The sequence below is a fragment of the Austrofundulus limnaeus genome, unplaced genomic scaffold (genome assembly GCF_001266775.1).
Source record: "Austrofundulus limnaeus strain Quisiro unplaced genomic scaffold, Austrofundulus_limnaeus-1.0 Scaffold2, whole genome shotgun sequence".
In the NCBI taxonomy this organism is placed as follows: Eukaryota; Metazoa; Chordata; class Actinopteri; order Cyprinodontiformes; family Rivulidae; genus Austrofundulus; species Austrofundulus limnaeus.
Genome location: NW_013952404.1, coordinates 2083035 through 2101502, shown reverse-complemented (window position 1 = coordinate 2101502; position 18468 = coordinate 2083035). Strand labels below are relative to the sequence as shown.

At 40.3% G+C, this 18468-nt stretch overlaps 1 protein-coding gene across 2 annotated transcripts in view; it reads left to right on the top strand.

Moving 5' to 3' along the window:
* Nucleotides 1-15828, top strand: part of pxdn (peroxidasin) — a 41644-nt gene extending 25816 nt beyond the window's left edge. For both annotated transcript variants that reach the window (XM_014010441.1, XM_014010432.1), the window contains 13 exons: nucleotides 162-437; nucleotides 1161-1273; nucleotides 1392-1548; nucleotides 4031-4139; nucleotides 5848-6005; nucleotides 8254-9260; nucleotides 9365-9861; nucleotides 10116-10250; nucleotides 10508-10716; nucleotides 11312-11423; nucleotides 11615-11747; nucleotides 11827-11940; nucleotides 13465-15828. In XM_014010441.1, the coding sequence (XP_013865895.1) occupies nucleotides 162-437; nucleotides 1161-1273; nucleotides 1392-1548; nucleotides 4031-4139; nucleotides 5848-6005; nucleotides 8254-9260; nucleotides 9365-9861; nucleotides 10116-10250; nucleotides 10508-10716; nucleotides 11312-11423; nucleotides 11615-11747; nucleotides 11827-11940; nucleotides 13465-13608 (3164 nt within the window). In that variant the 3' untranslated portion in view covers nucleotides 13609-15828. The remainder of the gene's footprint in view (nucleotides 1-161; nucleotides 438-1160; nucleotides 1274-1391; nucleotides 1549-4030; nucleotides 4140-5847; nucleotides 6006-8253; nucleotides 9261-9364; nucleotides 9862-10115; nucleotides 10251-10507; nucleotides 10717-11311; nucleotides 11424-11614; nucleotides 11748-11826; nucleotides 11941-13464) is intronic.
* Nucleotides 15829-18468: the final 2640 nt, after the last annotated feature.

Sequence of the window (18468 nt, the reverse complement as noted above, 5' to 3'; positions counted from 1 at the left end):
TTTGTTACCAACATCTGGTGAAAATTTCATGTCATTAGCACCTCTAGTAATATATTTACTGAGAAAAATGGTGACGTGTTCAATACTTATTTTATCCGCTGTATTTATATATATCTTTTTTATTTTTTTTATGTTACATATCCCTTTCTTCCTTTATTTAGCAATCCCCCAGTTTACCACCACGCCACAGGACCAGTCAGTCCTGGAGGGTCACACGGTGGATTTCCCCTGCGAGGCAAGCGGTAACCCCGAGCCCGTCATCGTCTGGACTCGAGGAGGAAGTCCGCTGCCTTCGGAYCGTCGTCACGTGGTCTTGTCCTCTGGTACGCTCCGCATCACTCGGGTGGCGGCGCACGACGAGGGTCTGTACCAGTGTCAGGCAGTCAACACAGTGGGCACTGCGACAACTGCTGTACAGCTTAGCATTGAGCAGAGAGGTGAGGATGTTGATGAAAGAAGACCCCTAAATATATGTATATTTTAAAATAAATCTGTTTTAGTTGTTTAGTAATTGATTCATCTAAGCTAGCAGATGRGCAACTGGTGGACCGTGGGCCACATGTTTCTTCCCTCAGGCCCACCAATGGGCCCTGCCTCTTTTTCAAGTACTCAAAGCTGCTCTTATATTCTAAAAGCTGCTTTAAAAGTGTTTTTTTAAGTGAAGAAAAAAGAAAATCAAGAACATATACATATTTTTAGGGAGGTAAACAGTGAGGGAAACATTAAACCTGCATGTGTTTAGTCTACTTAAAGATACTGTCTGCCATAAAGGATTTTAATATAAGTCGTTGCACAAAGCTAAATATGAAGAGTTTATTGCAGTCACAAACACAAAAGACAGCGACTTTGTTTTATTACGTTTGGGGAAATGTAATGACCTTGCGGCACTATGATCCGGCCCTCTGGTCATGTCAACAAAATATCATGGCTCCTTTCAGCATTTAAGTTGCCCATCATTGWTCTAAGCAGTCATTTAGTTGAAAGTAGCACAGGTGCTTGTTGTTGAGTGGCTCTGTTTTCTTTATGCAAGATGTGGAAAATACGAATCTTGAGAGTTTCCAGTCTACTGTGATTAACTTCATAATGTGTTGTCCATGTTTAGTTCATTCAGGACTGGCGCAGAATCATTAACACGTGTGTGTATGTTTTAACTCATTCAGTAACGCCTGTTTTCACAAATGCTCCAAGGGACCTGACTGTGGAGGCTGGCCAGGATGTGCAGATTCCCTGCAGAGCTCAGGGCCAGCCAAGGCCAGTCCTTACCTGGAACAAGGTTAGAAACATTCATCCTGCTGTTTCCTGGAGCAGTTAATAGGCAACTACAGAAAAACCAAACTTAATGGATCAAAGCCGGTCTAAAATTCCAGGTCTTTTCCATCCGTCTCTTTTAGGATGGTGTACAGGTGACAGAAAGTGGGAAGTTCCACATCAGCCCTGACGGTTACCTGGAGGTGAAGGATGTTGGCACTGCCGATGGTGGACGCTATGAGTGTGTTGCTCGCAACCCTATCGGCTACCAGGTCGCTAGTATGGTGCTCACAGTCACGGGTATGAAACTTTCTTTTTCTGCTACTTTTAAAACAGATTTTATGATAGCTGTTTACAAACTGTAATGCTGAAAGTGGGATTTTTCTACAAAGTACATTCAGGATTGTGACAGACCTACATGAAACTGTACAGTGAAYGGATTGTAGAACAAACTTTATTAGCTATAACTCTTAGTAACTTTTGCTTTATCTGTCTCTCAGTAGTTATGGAGAGATTTTGGTCACCTACAACCTTCAGTTGTTTGAGGTTTCACATTTGTTCATTCACAGCTCGCTCAGGGTCCTGCCGCAGACTTTCAGTCACATTAAGGTCTGGACTTTGGGTCACTGCAACGTCTTGATTTTGTTCTTTTTCAGTGGTTCTGTTAAAGATTTGCTGCTGTTGCATGATCCAGTGAGCTTCAGATGTCAAACAGATGACCTCACATTGGATTCTRGAATATGTTTGTATACAGCAGAGCTTTATGTGTGATTCAGTAACTGCAATGTGCCCAAGTCCTGTGGCTGCARAACCCTAAATCATCACCACCATGCACAACAGTTGCAAAGGGCTGTTTTAGTTTTCTCAAAACATATAGCTGYGTGTTAAGAGTAAATGTCTATACTTTGGCCTTGTGTGTCTTATTTTTATAGATATTTTCACCTGGCATACCTTTCAAACTAACCATACTTGTTGAATGTTTTTTCCTCCTAATTATCCTGTCATGAACTTTAACATCAAACATACTAATTGAAACCTGTAGAGTCTTAAGATGGACTTCAAAGTGAACCTGCTGGGAGATTCACTCTTTGCAAAACTGGCAGCTGCCTTGAATCTTTTCTGCTTGTAAATAATTTCAGAAGGCAGAATAATGGACTCAAAATAGTTTGGATATGGTCCTAAGACCCCTTCCAGATTGATGAGCATTTTATGTGTGTTTTTCTGAAAATTTTGTTGATCGTTGTTGATGATCTTTGACTGAGTCACAGTAATTTAGTCACACTCTGCTGCAGACCTGTCCGATTCCAATCAGCTTTTTCCTTGTGTGTGTGTTGGTGTTTCCCGCTGAGATGTGCGAGTTTGAACTGCAAGCGCTCTGCTGGCGAACCATAAACTGARACAAAGTGCTCAGTTTTTCTTGGACTCTCGGTCTTCACGTCACAGTCTCACTGTTTTCAGTGGCACAGAGACAGGAAGGCCTGTGCCAGAAATGTGTTCACTCCAGCATCGTAAAGAAGCCAAGATGCTGAAGTTCTAAAGCTAATTGCTTTAGAAAATGCTGTTAATCCTCTAAACATAAACTTCCGTAAATGAATTTAGAAAATAGTGTCCCACAAAGACTGTCTTGTGATGGTTAACAATTGAAAGGATCCRTTTTGCTTCTGGACGTTTTTACATAAATATTTGTGCTATTTCAGCAATTTATATATCACAATATTGAGCTCCTTCAGGACTCTCTGGCTATGACATTTGGTATTTCAGCAATTTACTTTTTGAGAGATTTGGCTTTTTCTTCCATTTTTTTTCTCATTAAACGAATGGAGCTGACTTTAACATCATTAAAACCCTTCAGAATGTTTATAAATCTTTATTGTACTTTTCACCTTTTATTCTGGTTCTGCTTTTTTGACTTATTTGTGCTAATATCAGTCTCCTTTAGCTTCTTTTTTGATGATTTTTACCCTGTTTTTGGCTTTTTCAGCTATCATTCTTCAACTGTTTATGCTTAATATTTTTAGCTTTTTTAGCAAATTTATTTTGTTATGCTTCTTTCAGCTGCTTTCTAGTAACTCCAGCTGTCTTCTGGCTTTTTTAGCTACTTTTTAGTTATTTTCAGCTAATTTTAGCTTAAGCTAAATTCACCTTTTTCTGATAATTTTAGTTTCTTCTGCTGCTTAATTCAGCAAAAAAAATTCAGCTTTTGTTCTCTAGTTTCTGCTTTTTTAACTACCTTTTCAGCTTTTTCTGTTGATTTAATCTGTTTTTGCTTTGGTTTTGTAACCCTTTTTTAAATTTCTGCTAATTAAAAAAATTATATTCTTTTCTTACCATCTGCTAATTCTATTATTTTTATCCTCTATTGCTAATTTATCTACTTTTACTTGACTTAAGCAACTTTCAGCAAAACTCTTCAAGCATTCCCGCTTCATTTTCACAAAAAATGCAAATTGTCTTATTATGCCTCCGCCCAYTGGATCATAGGCATACTCTGGCTGCCAGTGTGTTAGTGCGGTGTACCTCCGTCATGGGTGGTCTTGTGTGCATGATATCTCCTTGATGAAATTAAATATTTACTTAAAAATAAGCATAGTAACTCCATTAGGGTAGAACTCAAGGTAAAGTTTATTTATGATGATAGGTAATATAAAACTGTTATTTTATTCAAAGGCAGACATGTCTACGTCAGGCAGAGGCATACCAGTCGATGCTTTGGTGATGAGTTTCACCTTGTTTTTTGCTTGTTTTTTTAATTTTTATTTTGTCTTTAATCTCTTTCCATCAGTGCCTGCAATCAGCCGGGAGGGCGACACCTTCGTGAGCACATCCATAGAGCAGGCCATACGTAGCGTGGACAGTGCTATCGAGTCCACAAGGAGACGTCTTTTCGATGGGTAGGACATGAGGAAGTCTCACAATAAACCCATAACCACACGAACTCTGAAGTTGTCTTAGAAAATGAGCAGATAATTAAAATCGCTTGTGCGTTTTACTTGCTAGATGCTCTGGAGAATTTCCCCTGTATCTGATCATTCACTCTTGCATCCATCTGCATTCCAGACTCATTACCACAGCTGGCTGAACAAACTGCAGGAAGATATTTGCTTTCTTACACGCAGCTCCTCAAACTCACAAGCTGCCTTGCTTTTGTGAAAACGCAGTCACTAAAGTGGTTGAATCTGGAAGCAAATCATTTTTGAGTTTAATGTAATTTAAAAAAGAATATTGCTCAAGCAGATTTTTGTTGTTTTGGCGGGAAAACCAACAAGATGCTGCAGCCTGGCTTGGATCTCTTCTTCTGGAAGTTTACTACAAAAATTAAAAGTAATGTTTGTTTTTAGTAAACAACATTTTTGAAAGCTTTATATTTATTGTTAAACAGCTGATTTAAATGTCTTGAATAAACAAGTCAGGCTGTAGCACCAGCGCTAATTCTGGTGCCAGTAACTGAAAAACCGCAATAGTTAAAAAAAAAAATCTTTGGACAAAATTATTCCAAAACAAATTTCTGTGTTGGGTTGCGCTGAAGACATGAAAAACGTGTACAGATTGGATTCATTTTTATTAAGAAAAACAACACACAAAAAAAACCATCTATCTGGGTCGACGTGGTCATTAGTCATTTGTCCCACCTCATGTCAGCATTTGACATCTTGTACATTTCCAGACACAAAGTACACCAACTAAACAGAAAAGCACGTCCCATTCTGTGATTGCGATTTAAACAGATTTGGAAATCCCCTCATTGCCACAGCGACCATCACTCTGGGTTTGTGAGCAAATGTRTTCTCTTCACGTGTGTTTGTTGTGTGCGCCTGGGTGGGCAGAGTGTAGGTGAGTGCGTGCCARGAGAAGTACAGCTGCTCGCCACATCACTCAGTCGGGTGGAAATTTGTCGAAGTTGAGCTGAAATCAAACAAAAACCAGACATCATCACCTGTAAACATGAAAGTGTGTTACAGTGACAGAAAATACGAGAAAACTGGGGTCATTCGAAGACAAAGGGGAATGCTGAGCAGACTTTTTGTCAGAAAGAGAGAACATGGAGGATGTTTGCTGAAGATCACAGCTCGTTGTTTCTGGACCAGGCTGCAACTGCTGCCAAGTTTTTGTTTTTATTTTACAGAAGCCACAAAACCTTTTCCCCAAATGCACCCTTCATTTGCCCTTCGCAGTGGGTTTTGTGGCTTGATTTGTGGTTAGTTCTGAATTCATCTAAAACTCTCCTGACTTGACCAAGTTTAACAGTAAAATATCAAAGTATCGCTACACTTTGTGTTCTAGTGGTAAGTTCACTTACACAAGTTTATAGCATGGGACAGCTGTTTTTGTTAAGCTGTGGCTCAGTTTTCAACTTTTCAACTGGATGCAGGTTTAAATAAATAAAGCAGCTGATTGGTCTGTATGAATTAGTGGAAGCACAGCTCAGAGGCACGCACACAAATACACCGAGTCATGTGTTTGTGCTAGTTTTTGGATTCTTYGAGCCGCAGCGGAGAGTTTTCCTGAGACGTGTCAGAGTTGTTTTAAAAGTTTATCGTGTCTTTCTTGTCTTCGTCCCCCCCACCCCCCCACCATACTTGTCGTCCCTCATCCCTCCAGTCAGCCTCGTAATCCAGGAGAGCTGCTCGCTCTTTTCCGATACCCACGGGATCCCTACACAGTCGGGCAGGCACGTGCTGGTGAGATCTTCGAGCAGACTCTCCTGCTCATCCAGAACCACGTCAACCAGGGTCTTATGGTCGACACCAATGGCACCGGTGAGGCTAATCCTAAGCTTTAGCACTTTTGTTCAAAAGTCCAAGCAGGCTGTTGATTATTCTTGTTGTGGCTTTTTCTGTGTTTTAAATGTTTTTATTATTATAATCACTGTTATACAAAACACACAAAAAACTAATACAAAACCCAACACAGCAGTAATGTGTGTAAAGTGAGATGTGTGGCACCTGGTGTACAGGAATTCTCGCCTTCGTTGAGCTTAGCCTGTTAGCTTTAGCATTAGCCCCGACATTATCTCATATGTTTTAGCTCAGCGCTACATATTCTCCTCTCCTCACTGAGGTCCTCCATCCACATGACAGAGAGGGGAACACAAAAATGACTCAGCCTGCAACTGAAAATATGGATGGAGGACCTCGGTTTAGCTTGCTTGTCGCGCTAGCGCTGAGCTAATACATATAAGGCAATATAGCATCAGCGCTAACACTAAAGCTAACAGGCTAAGCTGAGGTTCTTCTTCCATGAAGCAGCTCTGTTGTCCTCCATCCATATTTTCAGTTACAGGCTGAGTCGTTTACCTTCTCCTCTCTGTCAACGCTCTCTGGTTTCATTTAAAAGAGCCAATTGTCAGATATTGTCCAAGATTAACCTTCAGGGTGGATATAGCTCACTAGCAGCCTCGCACCGAGGACCTATCTACGTCATCATTTACCCAGAATGCTTTGTGTGTAAATGAAATGGTCCTGTCCGTGTTAAAATATATTTTTAAAAATTTACAAAACTGAACAGCCTACAGTATTTTTACAGTCTTTATTTTACAGTTAAAATATGTGTTTATGAAATTAAAGTCTAATGTTACAACTAATCAGGGATCCCTTTAAGAACCTTTTTACGCTTCTGTCCCACCCATTTCAGCACGGGGCTGGGTGTGTGTACTCTGTGATGAGGAAGCTCAGCTTGGAGACACAACATAGAGGAGGAGCTGGTCCAAAAAAGGCCCAACCGGTTGTTATTGCTCCCCTGCCTGGTTGCCTCAGGACACTGCAGGATTTCTCAAACATGCATGAATGAGTCAAAGCAAGACTCTGGGCATGTTTTTTTATGAGAGGGTAACATTATAAAATTATTTAAAGCTCAAAAAAGTAAAATTTACATGATATTGCCTCTTTAAATAAGTCGTGAGGTGCTGCAGGCGTGCATAGTAGCATGCGTCTGTGTTCAGCAAGTTTTCTGAACATGAGAAATGCTCCCTCGTGTTCAGCCAAACATTCTGAAAAGGGGCACAGTTCCACACATTATGGCAGAGTTTAACATACTTTGGTCAATAAACTGATTCCCTTTCTCAGTCTCCTCTCATTCCTTCCCCATGCAGGGTCAAGGGTTGGTCCAATTAAATTGAATAGTTAACATATAAAACTGTCTTTTTTAGAATGTGCTGCAGCAAGCTGACAACACTGACAAACCAGTGTGAGCTCATTGTATCAGAAATATGGACGGTTTCACTCACTGTCAGTAGTAAAGCCACTGTGGGCGTGCTTATGCATGCAATACAACAGACTAGTACTAGGGACTCGCTCTAAAGGTTTATCATTCCATAAGTATCAGATTTGAAGTCGTTTTTCCCCTACAAGGCCTTAAGTGTCACTAACTGGATTATTCTTTTCAAAGATCTATTGTTTGTTTTGATTGGCCTGAAAGAAACATATTTTTGTCCAATCAATTTTATCAGTGAGAGTATCGACATTCCCATATATAGGCACGTCTGGCTCCAAAACATAGCAAGATGACGACAACCAAATTCCAAAGTTAAGGTCTCCAAACAGCAGGAAACAAGCTAATAAGTGATGTGTCACACGATTCTGCTTTCTCCAAATATGTGACCCATCACATCGAAATAARGATTAAGTCCAWAAATGGAATGTAGAGAAACAGGCAGATSTAGGGTTTTGATTTAAACGTGTGCACAAATTGCATTTTGTCAAAATATTATGAATTAATGCCTTGTCAATGTATCATTCGAATGAACTGACTGAAATATAATCCTAAAAAAAATTTTGAAGCTTTTTTTAGCAACAAAAAAAGACTGATTTTGAGGAAAAAGGCTTTGAATTTTTCCCTGTGAGCAATGTTTTTGTTTCTTTCCAACTAGGGAAATCTTAATATACAAATACTATTTGAGGTTTCCTACAAATTATCTCCCAATTTTCATTAATGAACTTTTTCACATCCACACCTATTTATTGTGCATGTACATTTCTAATTTACTGAGTTTRTGTTACCTTTTTACAGCTTTTCGCTACAATGACCTGGTATCCCCCCGTTTCCTGGATATGATTGCTAATCTGTCTGGTTGCACAGCTCATCGCCGCATCAATAACTGCTCTGACATTTGCTTCCACCAAAAGTACCGCAGTCACGATGGCACCTGCAACAACTTGCAGCACCCTATGTGGGGGGCCTCACTCACGGCCTTTGAGCGCCTCCTGAAACCAGTCTAYGATAACGGCTTCAATCTGCCGAGAGGAACCACCGACAGGGTGCATAATGGGTACAGGTTGCCACTGCCGAGGCTTGTGTCCACCACACTGATTGGAACAGAAACCATCACTCCTGATGACCGATACACTCACATTCTGATGCAGTGGGGTCAGTTCCTGGACCATGATTTGGACTCAACGGTGGTTTCCCTAAGCCAGTCACGGTTTTCCGATGGTCAGCTGTGTGTTCAGGTGTGCACAAACGACCCACCGTGCTTCCCAATCCAGTTCCCCCCCAATGACCAACGGCAGCTGCGAAGCGGGGCTCGCTGCATGTTCTTTGTGCGATCGAGCCCCGTGTGTGGCAGTGGGATGACGTCCCTGCTCATGAACAGCGTTTATCCAAGAGAGCAAAGCAACCAAATCACCTCTTACATCGACGCTTCCAATRTATACGGCAGCTCACAACATGAATCCGAGCAAGTCCGTGATATGGCAAGTCACAGGGGGCTGCTCCGTCAAGGTATCATACAACGAACAGGGAAGCCACTTTTGCCATTTGCCACAGGACCTCCCACTGAGTGTATGAGGGATGAAAATGAGAGTCCAATTCCATGTTTCTTAGCGGGAGATCACCGTGCCAACGAGCAGCTTGGCTTGACTGCGATGCACACTGTGTGGTTCAGAGAACACAATCGCATAGCTACAGAGTTACTGAGACTGAATCCCCACTGGGATGGGGACACAATCTACCATGAGACCAGGAAGATAGTKGGGGCCCAGATGCAGCACATCACCTACAGTCACTGGTTACCAAAGGTAACAGCTCTCACCATAAGTGCAGCCTTTGTGTGATTATTAGAAAAAAATATTTGATGTATGATTTAAATGAATATAGTCAAACAATATTGTTTTTTTCTTAGATTCTTGGTGATGCAGGCCTGAAGATGCTGGGACCATATACCGGTTATAACCCCAACATTAATGCTGGCATCTTTAATGCGTTTGCCACAGCTGCTTTCCGCTTCGGACACACCCTCATCAATCCAGTGCTCTACAGGCTAAATGAGAACTTTGAACCGATCTCTCAGGGACACCTTTCTCTGCACCGGGCCTTCTTCTCTCCGTTCCGCATTGTAAATGAGGGTGGCATCGATCCGCTCCTTCGTGGSCTCTTTGGCGTCGCCGGCAAAATGCGTGTTTCCACGCAGCTGTTGAACACAGAGCTGACAGAGAAGTTGTTCTCCATGGCCCATGCTGTGGCTTTGGATCTGGCTGCCATGAACGTTCAGAGAGGCAGGGACCATGGCATACCATCGTACAATGACTATAGGACCTTCTGTAACCTGACTACAGCTCAAACATTTGATGACTTGAGGAACGAGATCAAGAATCCGGATGTTAGAGAAAAACTACGAAGGTATGAACTGAATTAGCAGCAATGTTTAAGACATGAAGCTATAAATCCTGCAGGGTATGGTAAACTAGGAGTTTTTTAACCAACATTGTACCAGGCCGGGTCTTTTTAGTGCACTACTTTTGTTTGGAAAACAGTCATTCTGTTGCAAACCAACACTACGTACTTACCCACAATGGCAGTATAGTACATTGGAAATTACTTTACAGATATTAACTAACTTCAGTTTTAAATTAAGTGTTTTTCTTACATGGCAGGCTGTATGGTACTCCTCTGAATATTGACCTGTTCCCAGCCTTGATGTCCGAAGACTTGGTTCCCGGTAGTAGATTGGGTCCTACCCTCATGTGTCTGCTCACACTACAATTTAAACGTGTGCGGGATGGTGACAGGTACATCAAATCAAGCACATTTCAGTTCACACTTCACAAACTCACATCTGTTTGCATGAATTAAATGCCTCCATTCAACCTAAACAATCTACACCTCAGAAACCTCTTGCTTCCTGTTCCTCTTTTCCTCTTATCTGTGATTTATCTTTAGAAACCATGCAAAATTACAGCTGTAATGCAAAAACAAGAGACCAAAAAAGGGCTAATTTACACAATTTTCTTGTCCTCTTCTATTACCTGTTCCTGTTTTTGTTCAGGTTCTGGTACGAAAGCCCAGGCGTGTTCACTCCCGCCCAGCTGACTCAGCTGAAGCAGGCGTCTCTGGCTCGAATTCTCTGCGACAACGGAGACAACATCACCCGCGTTCAAAAAGACGTGTTCACGGTGGCCGAGCTGCCGCACGGCTACGACAGCTGCGAAAATATCCCTCATATTGACCTGCGCATGTGGCAGGACTGCTGCGAGGGTAAGACGAGCAACAGTCTTCACAATACTTTCAGTTTTAGTGCAGTAACATTTGCGTTAAAGTCGAAAGCACTTAAATTCTTTATTCATTCTAACTCATCTTATTTGCAAGTCCTATTGGGTTTTATTTAACACCAAGGGTTTTAACACAGAGCTTAAATTGTAACATGGCATGAACCTGCACAATGCTACARGGTTCCCATGGGTCCTTGAAATCCTTGAAAGTTTGTGAATTTGAAAAAATTATTTCAAGGCCCTAGAAAGTTTGTGAAAACAGCCAAAAAATTACACTTGTCGACTCAACTTCTATGTTGTTCAGTCTTTCATTGAATTTACATAATATTAAACCTGTTTTATTGGTAACATTCTGCGGTAGCAGTAGGTAACTGCCGTTGTGCGTGGTTCTTTAATTTGAGGGAATTGGTACTGGAAAGTCCTTGAAAGGTCCTTGAATTTGATGTTGACCAAGATGTGGGAACCATGATGTTAGTCAGATTGCTTTTATAACATCACAAGCTTGGTTCTTCCACTCAGCATCCGATTGCATTTTACCCATGATTTTGAGCAGTAATATATTGTTTTGCTTATGCTACCAGACTGCAGAACCAAGGGTCAGTTCAACGCCCTGTCGTACCACTTCAGGGGACGGAGATCAGCTGAGTACAGCTACAAAGAGGAGAAACCTGCCAACAGTGTCGAAGACAAAAGGTAGATAACAAACAACCATCGGTGTTTTTTAAAAAATCCATCCCATTCTTGATGATTCATTTGTATCTTTTCACTTTTCGCTAAAAAAAAAGTTCCTTAAAGGTAAGAATGAACTCATTAATTACTGTTAAACGCAGATGACGGTTATATAATTGTAGTATTTTAATACATGTGCATTTGTTTTTTTCCAGTTTACTGAAAGAAGCCCAAGAAACTCTTGTAAATATTTCTGCAGCCTCTAAAGCGACCAGCGAGCCTCTGATCAGTGATTTCCAGGACTTTGTATTGGACATGCAGAAGACCATCAAAAGTTTACGGAAACAGGTGTGCTYGTGCGCCCACAGACACTAAATTGTGTTTTTAATTGTGAAATGATTGTATTTCGTTGCGTTTTCTTTTGTAGATTAAAAGACTGGAAGCTCGCCTGCACAACACCGACTGCACTGATGGTGAGGGGCGTGAGCGAACAGATGGAGAACGGTGGAGAAAGGACTCCTGCTCCACGTGTGAATGCAGAGTATGTTTTTGACTACACAAACACTCACTCACCCCTCATCGTGTTGAAGGATCCTGGTATTTCTCACTTATGATGCGATGTCCATCATGTCTATGTGAGGAGTTTGCCTGTTTTAAAATGCTTCCCTTTATTTCCTCTCGCTCTCTTTGAAGACGTTCATTTCTTGGCTTGAACTTTTCCCYGGCCCTGGTGTTCGTGCACCTGACAGCTCTGGCTTTATTCTTTATCTGATGCCAACTTCTGGCAGAGGTGATGACACCCTCATGCCAAAGTCTACTGCCTCTGACGTCTTCATGCCTGTTTTTCACTCCTGCAGTAATTTGTCTTATTTACAGCTCAGTTTGTTTTTCTTCACACATTTAAAAAGGGACATATGAAAAAAAATCCACTTTTTAGCCRTTAAATGCATTTTGTTGTGTCTTTGCAGTCTCTAGGAGTGCATCAAATTTAAATTTTGTCACTCTTGTTGCTGCAAAGATATCTTAATATTCTTTTTGGGCAATGTTTTTCAACATGTTCAGTTTTCTCTAATTTTTTTAATGCCGTTTTATGAACTATTACATCACAGAATTTCAGAGGTCTATATAGTACTTAAAAAAATCACTAAGTAAAAGTAAAATTACTTGAACAGAAAATGACTTCGGTAAAAATAAATTTCACTGATGAGAAAACTACTCAAGTAAAAGTCAGAAAACTGTTCACAAAAATTGTGAAAGTAAAAGTACTTTTACACTCTCTAATAAATAAACAGTTGAATTTACTGAACTAAACTGGTTCCTCTAAGTCAGTTTGAGTAAACTGAGCAATGTATGTATCAACTAGGCTTAGTGGAGCCAGTTGACATGACTTTGTTGAATAAATTCAACACTTCATTTTTTAGAGTGGATAAACACCTTTCATGATGAGTTTGAACATATATTTAATTTTGTAATGATTAACTAGGTGTTACATTTTAAAGTTAAGAAGTAAAACTATTATTTTTAGGTTTAAAATGTAATGAAATATAAGTAAAAGTGGCTATTTTAAAAAATAACTGATAAAATTACAAATCCTCAAAAGAACTGCTTAAGTACTGTAACAAAGTAAATGTACCTAGTTACTATAAACCTGCAGATTTTACAACAGAACTGCCAAATAAGGTCTGGACTTACCAACTCCAGTTTCCTTGTCTTCATTCATCTCTCGCTCTGGGTCAGACTTGAAGCCAAAGTGTCTCGTTTCGATTTAAAGAGACAGCCTCAAAACGAGTTGATCCGAGGAACACTACAGAAAAGGGGTGAAAGAGGGGCTTGTGGGCTTACAATAAAGAGGAATTCAGACCAAAGCATTGCAGTTCCACTTTACATTGGCCCCAGCTGAATGATTTAAATGTGAAAAAGGATTTAAAAGCACAATATCTCCTTTAAAATCACCTTTAATTCTGTGTTTCTATCTATTCCGTGTTGTTGAAGTGTCCAGTTTGGCAGGTTTTACCTGAGGGRCTGTAAACTTATGATTTACTGTTCCTCTCTGCTTCCTCCTCAGGATGCCCAGGTGACCTGCTTTGTGGAATCTTGTCCAACAGTTGAGTGCAAACAACCCGTCAAGCTAAAAGGCGCCTGCTGCCCGGTGTGTTTCCATCAAGAAGATGTTAGTGAAAGACAAAAAGTCAACACCCACCAGGGATAACCTCCAGGATTACCTTCACCCCCCCACCCACCTTGATAAACTGAAGTCTTCAAGTCACATAAAAATCTGACTCATTGAGAGGAGAGACGAGACTGATCCACAGCCACAGTTAACCTCGACAGACCCAACAACCTCTTTGTTTAATTCTTGGGGGGTCTTTTTTTGGGGGGTTTATTTTTTTTTTTTTTAGTTTTAATTCAGGGGCAAGTTGGTGTCTTAAAATGTCTGTTTGTTGCAGAAGTCCATGGCTTGGTTTGTAATCCTCCAACAACAAACCAACCAACACTCCCAAGGATTAAACAGGTCGGACAAAACTTCTTCTTGCTCATTCAGACTTATGAAGCGTAATAATGGAGAGAAAAAAAACAGAACCAGATGTCGTTGACAAGCGGGAAGGGAAAGGTAATGGGAAGTACAGCATCCTTTTTGATGGCTCACRCATTTTTCTCAGGTTAGAGATGCCGAAAACTGGTGCTATTTTCCATTTCGTCTGATTTAAACACTAAAATACAAGCCTTAAAAGTATTACCCTTTGTATGCAGAGCAACTGCAGTATATACGCTCAGTATTTCTTCTAACAAAACATCAGAACGGAGAGGATTGTTTTATTCAGAGACTTTTCATTTGTAGAGTTATTTTATCTTTTAATCCATGGTGTTTTATATAATGTAATTTTTTTACCTTTTTGTATAAAAATGCTTACTTGTGAAGAAAATGTGAAACCCTACAACAGCAAAAAAAAAAAACGGTTTGTGATGCAAAGAAGCATGTCTACTGATTTCTGCTTTTCTATCCGTGGATAACGCCGGCCTGTCCTGAGCTTGATGAGTTGAAATCATTTTCTGTTACGGAACTATTAATCCACTCACAACAACGCCCTCTTGTACCGTCACTGTGCTTYCAGGATCAGGAAAGTCATTATTTAGCGTAGCATTTGAACTTTATCCCAGTGTTTCCAGCCTCAAAAGTCAAACAATACTGTTTTACAACTTTGAAAATGTTGGAAATGGTAAACTTTGAATGTTGTATTTGTTTGGGCACAGCTTKTTAGTGCCGCTAACTTTACCGCAGCAGTGTTCTCCGTTTGACGCTCTCTCTGTTGTTTCACTTTTCGATGGTTTTGACCCACCGCTGCAGTACTGGGAAGAATCTTTGCTCTTGGGGCCCTGCAGCTCTCGAGCTCCAGTTTACACAAGGACACGCTTGCATGCGTTCTGCAACYCCTCCTTTTCTTCAGCTTTCCTCCTCTTTTCTTCCTGTAAGGAGAGACTTCGGCGTTGGGATTGCTGACCCTGTTCTTGTTTTTTTGCCATGTTGAAGATTTGAGTCTGAGCTGATGTCATTTAGTGGAACGCAGGCTTCTCCAGCCCTCTGACCCTCATTCCACTGTAATAGAAGCCATATGAGACGGGGAGTTGGGGGGATAACAAGGGTGGGGGTGGGGGGTGTGATTGGGACAGAGGTAAAGCAAGTCTTCACCAGAACTTTTATATGTACTGTACATAGACAAATACCACTCATTCGTGCACTGGCTTGTTTAATTTGGCATTTTTTTTCATTTTCCTGTTTCGCTTTTCTTCCTAATCATGTCGTCGCGCTCGAGTTTCTTTTCATTTCTTGTTTTTGTAGCGAGCATCTGTTCCTGAACAGAAATAAAGTCGGTCCGCAATTTTCCGCTCAAGATATCAGATGGATTACGAGGGGCTGTAGCCACTCTGGTGTCATGTCACGTGTTCAGATATACTTGCACAGTTTTGTGTGTTTACAGTTGTGTACTTCCCACCCAACACCCCCGCCCCCCTACTCAGCAACAGGCTAAACACATTTTGTGGCAAGTGTTCCAAGATCTGGGTGCCAAAGCACAACATCAATCATTGATTTATTAAAGTTCCATGTGTTAATGGAATGCACTGCTCTGCGAGACTGAACCTGCTTTACCCGTGCTGTCCCTGAAACAGTGGTCAATCAGGATATACTAGTACCCATCGGGAGTTATATTGTACTTTTGCCAAAGAACGGTTTGCACTCTAATGTATGCCTTTCAACATGGATATTAAAAAAAAAGCCACATTTGAATTACARTCATACACGTTGGTTCTTGTTCTTTTTTTTATTGCTGTGCTTTGTGCTTTCGAACTGAAAAGCCGATGAGATCATGACTTTGAAGATGAGATCTAAAAAAAAAAGAATCTCATGAAATAAATTTCATTTTAACAATAAGAGCCGTTTAATTTCTCACTCTAGCTTTCCTGCCTTCCAGTCATGTTTGGAAGCTTTGGTTTTGGCAAAGCGACAGTTTCCCAGATGTTCAATCCACCTCCTTAGTCCAGACTGAGGTATGTCTGTAATTTTTGGACAGATTTCAGAAAAGTTCATTCGTGCTCCCATGAGGATAAATTCGTCTCACTTTGGACAGGTCTGTGTTTTATTCACTGAGTCATAATCAGGTCAAGGTCTTCTCTTATCCCTTGAAATTTTGTCTAAGAAACCAAAAGTTGGATCTAATCGTTCAATAAATTACATTAAAGCTTCATCAGGGGCGGAAACTAATAAGCATTTGATTCTTTTTGTGACTTTTTTTTTTTTGTCTTGGTTCAGCTCACAATCAAATCTAACTTTCATTTTTTCTACTTATTTGATTTTCTGCTAATTTTAAAACAAACAACATTGTTGAGGAGAAATTTGCACAAATTTGGATAATAGTGGTCATTGGTGAATCTTTACTCCTTTGAGACCTTGAAGTTACATAAGGACTTTTTTTGCCACACCCTTGTCTGCATATCTCCTCACTGCTTTATTTTTTGTTTGTTTGTTTGTTTTTGTTTGCTTGCTTGTTATGGAAGAGGATTAGGGCCACTAAAAAAATTAAAAAAGGAATTCTGACTTTAATCTCAGAATCCTGACTTTTTTCTCAGAATTATGAGATTAAAGTCAAAGTTTTTTCAGTGGCCCTAATCCTCTTCCGTAGTTTTTTATGCACTGAGCTCCTCTTCAGAGACAGTGTTGACTATGATGGATGAGTGGATCGAGCAATCAGATGGAAAACAAGACCAGGAAATGAGATTAACAGGGGAAGCACAGATCTTCTGGACCAGCAGGGAAATACATCATCCTCACAACGTGGGCCTTACCTTTGCATCTGAGCATGAATGCCCCCCGAAACCAATAAGGCAATAGATTGYGTCTTCATGCATTGACATTGACAGCGTTATGTTGTTGTTGTTTTAACTGTCCTCTGATACAGAAAGAAAACTTTTTTTATGTTGGTAGAAATGTGCTAACAAACCAACAACAAGCTTGCTAAATCTGACAAAATCTTCTGTGCTTAGAGACCTGAAACTCCCATCAGTGTGTTTCAAATCTTGAAACGAGTACTGACCAAAAAATAAAAAATAAAAACGTGTGTTTCTAGTTTGTAAATCACACAAACCAGCAGCTGCACAACCTTGGCTACCCAGCAAGCTCTTTCTCTTCCCACTCATCCCATACTGGAATTTCATTTATTCAATTTGGCTCTCAGCATTGCACCTCTCTCTGGCCAAGCTGGGGATTCTTTCCCCCCCTCGCTAATGGAACCGTCATTCTCATTTCCAGTGTGAGGCGGATGAAAGAGAAAGAAGTGGCGTCCCATTGGGAGGAAATAGGTTTCACATCCCAGGATTCAAAGAACTGCAGCAATGAGCTGTGACCCTCAGTAGGTGGGAAATGTCAGCTTCCTGCTATTGTTTTTGGCTGCGACTCACAAAACCTTTACTGTGGAGGTGTTTGTACAAATAGTTGCAGATTGCATGTGACAGCTTTGGGAGGTGACATTGTTACCTGCTTGAAATCATAAAGGATGCAATTAATAGGCAACCTCTGTAGTAGAATGGGACATTTCTGAGTGACTGATGAGGTCATAAGGACTACTTGTTTTGTTTAATTTTGTTACTTTAGATCATTTGTTTCCAGGGCTGCAGATTATTAAATAGGTGGACTGATGTTTTTCAGTCAACAGTGTCACAAAAATCTTTAGTTTTTTTCCCCTTAATTTGGCACCAATCTAAGCCAGTTTGTTCAATACATCATTGGCCCTGGTGTTCAGGCTGCTCTAACTGATGGGATCCACAGTGTTTGTAATGAGGAACAGATGTTTGAGTTTCTTTTAGACAGTGACATGTAAATCTGCACATGCTAAATAGAGCAGTTGTTCTCCGCAAACTTGGCAGTTTGCTTATTGAACTCATTTGCAGCCAGCACCCCTTGGGGAGGTCTCCCCATGGTGACACACTGAGATTTAGATTATTTCGGACAACTTTACAATTATATATATATATATTTTTTTTTATTTTAGATTCTCTATAAAAGGTGAGGCTGAATATTAGTTAGGTTTATGATGTTCTGGTTGAAAAGAGAATCTGTAAAGAGTTATTTGAAAATATATAAGCACCAAAACAAATTTTTTAATCTTCAATTTTTTTTTATCTTGCCATCTAAAGTACATTTGAGCGCATTGAGAGTGTCTACAGTTCTGCATTGAGATTGTGTTTATGTACAGCCAATAAAAATGCACTATTCAGCCGTTATTACTTTAAAACATGACAGTCAGGTTGAAACTTCAAATGTTGCAAGTTTGCTAAAGTCTCTGGAAGGCCATGTTATTGGAAGAGAGTAAACAAATGATGTCTGCAAATTCAGCTACTTAAAAAGACCAGGAYGGGTGAAGAATCCTGTCGATTAAGAAAATACCTGCATTTTCAAAGAGATAAAAACCAAATTCATTGTCTCCTAAACCCTAAACACCAGATAAGGTAGAATAACATTTTCTTTTGGGAATCAAATGATCATCTAATTCACCACAGTGTTGTCCCTATATATATA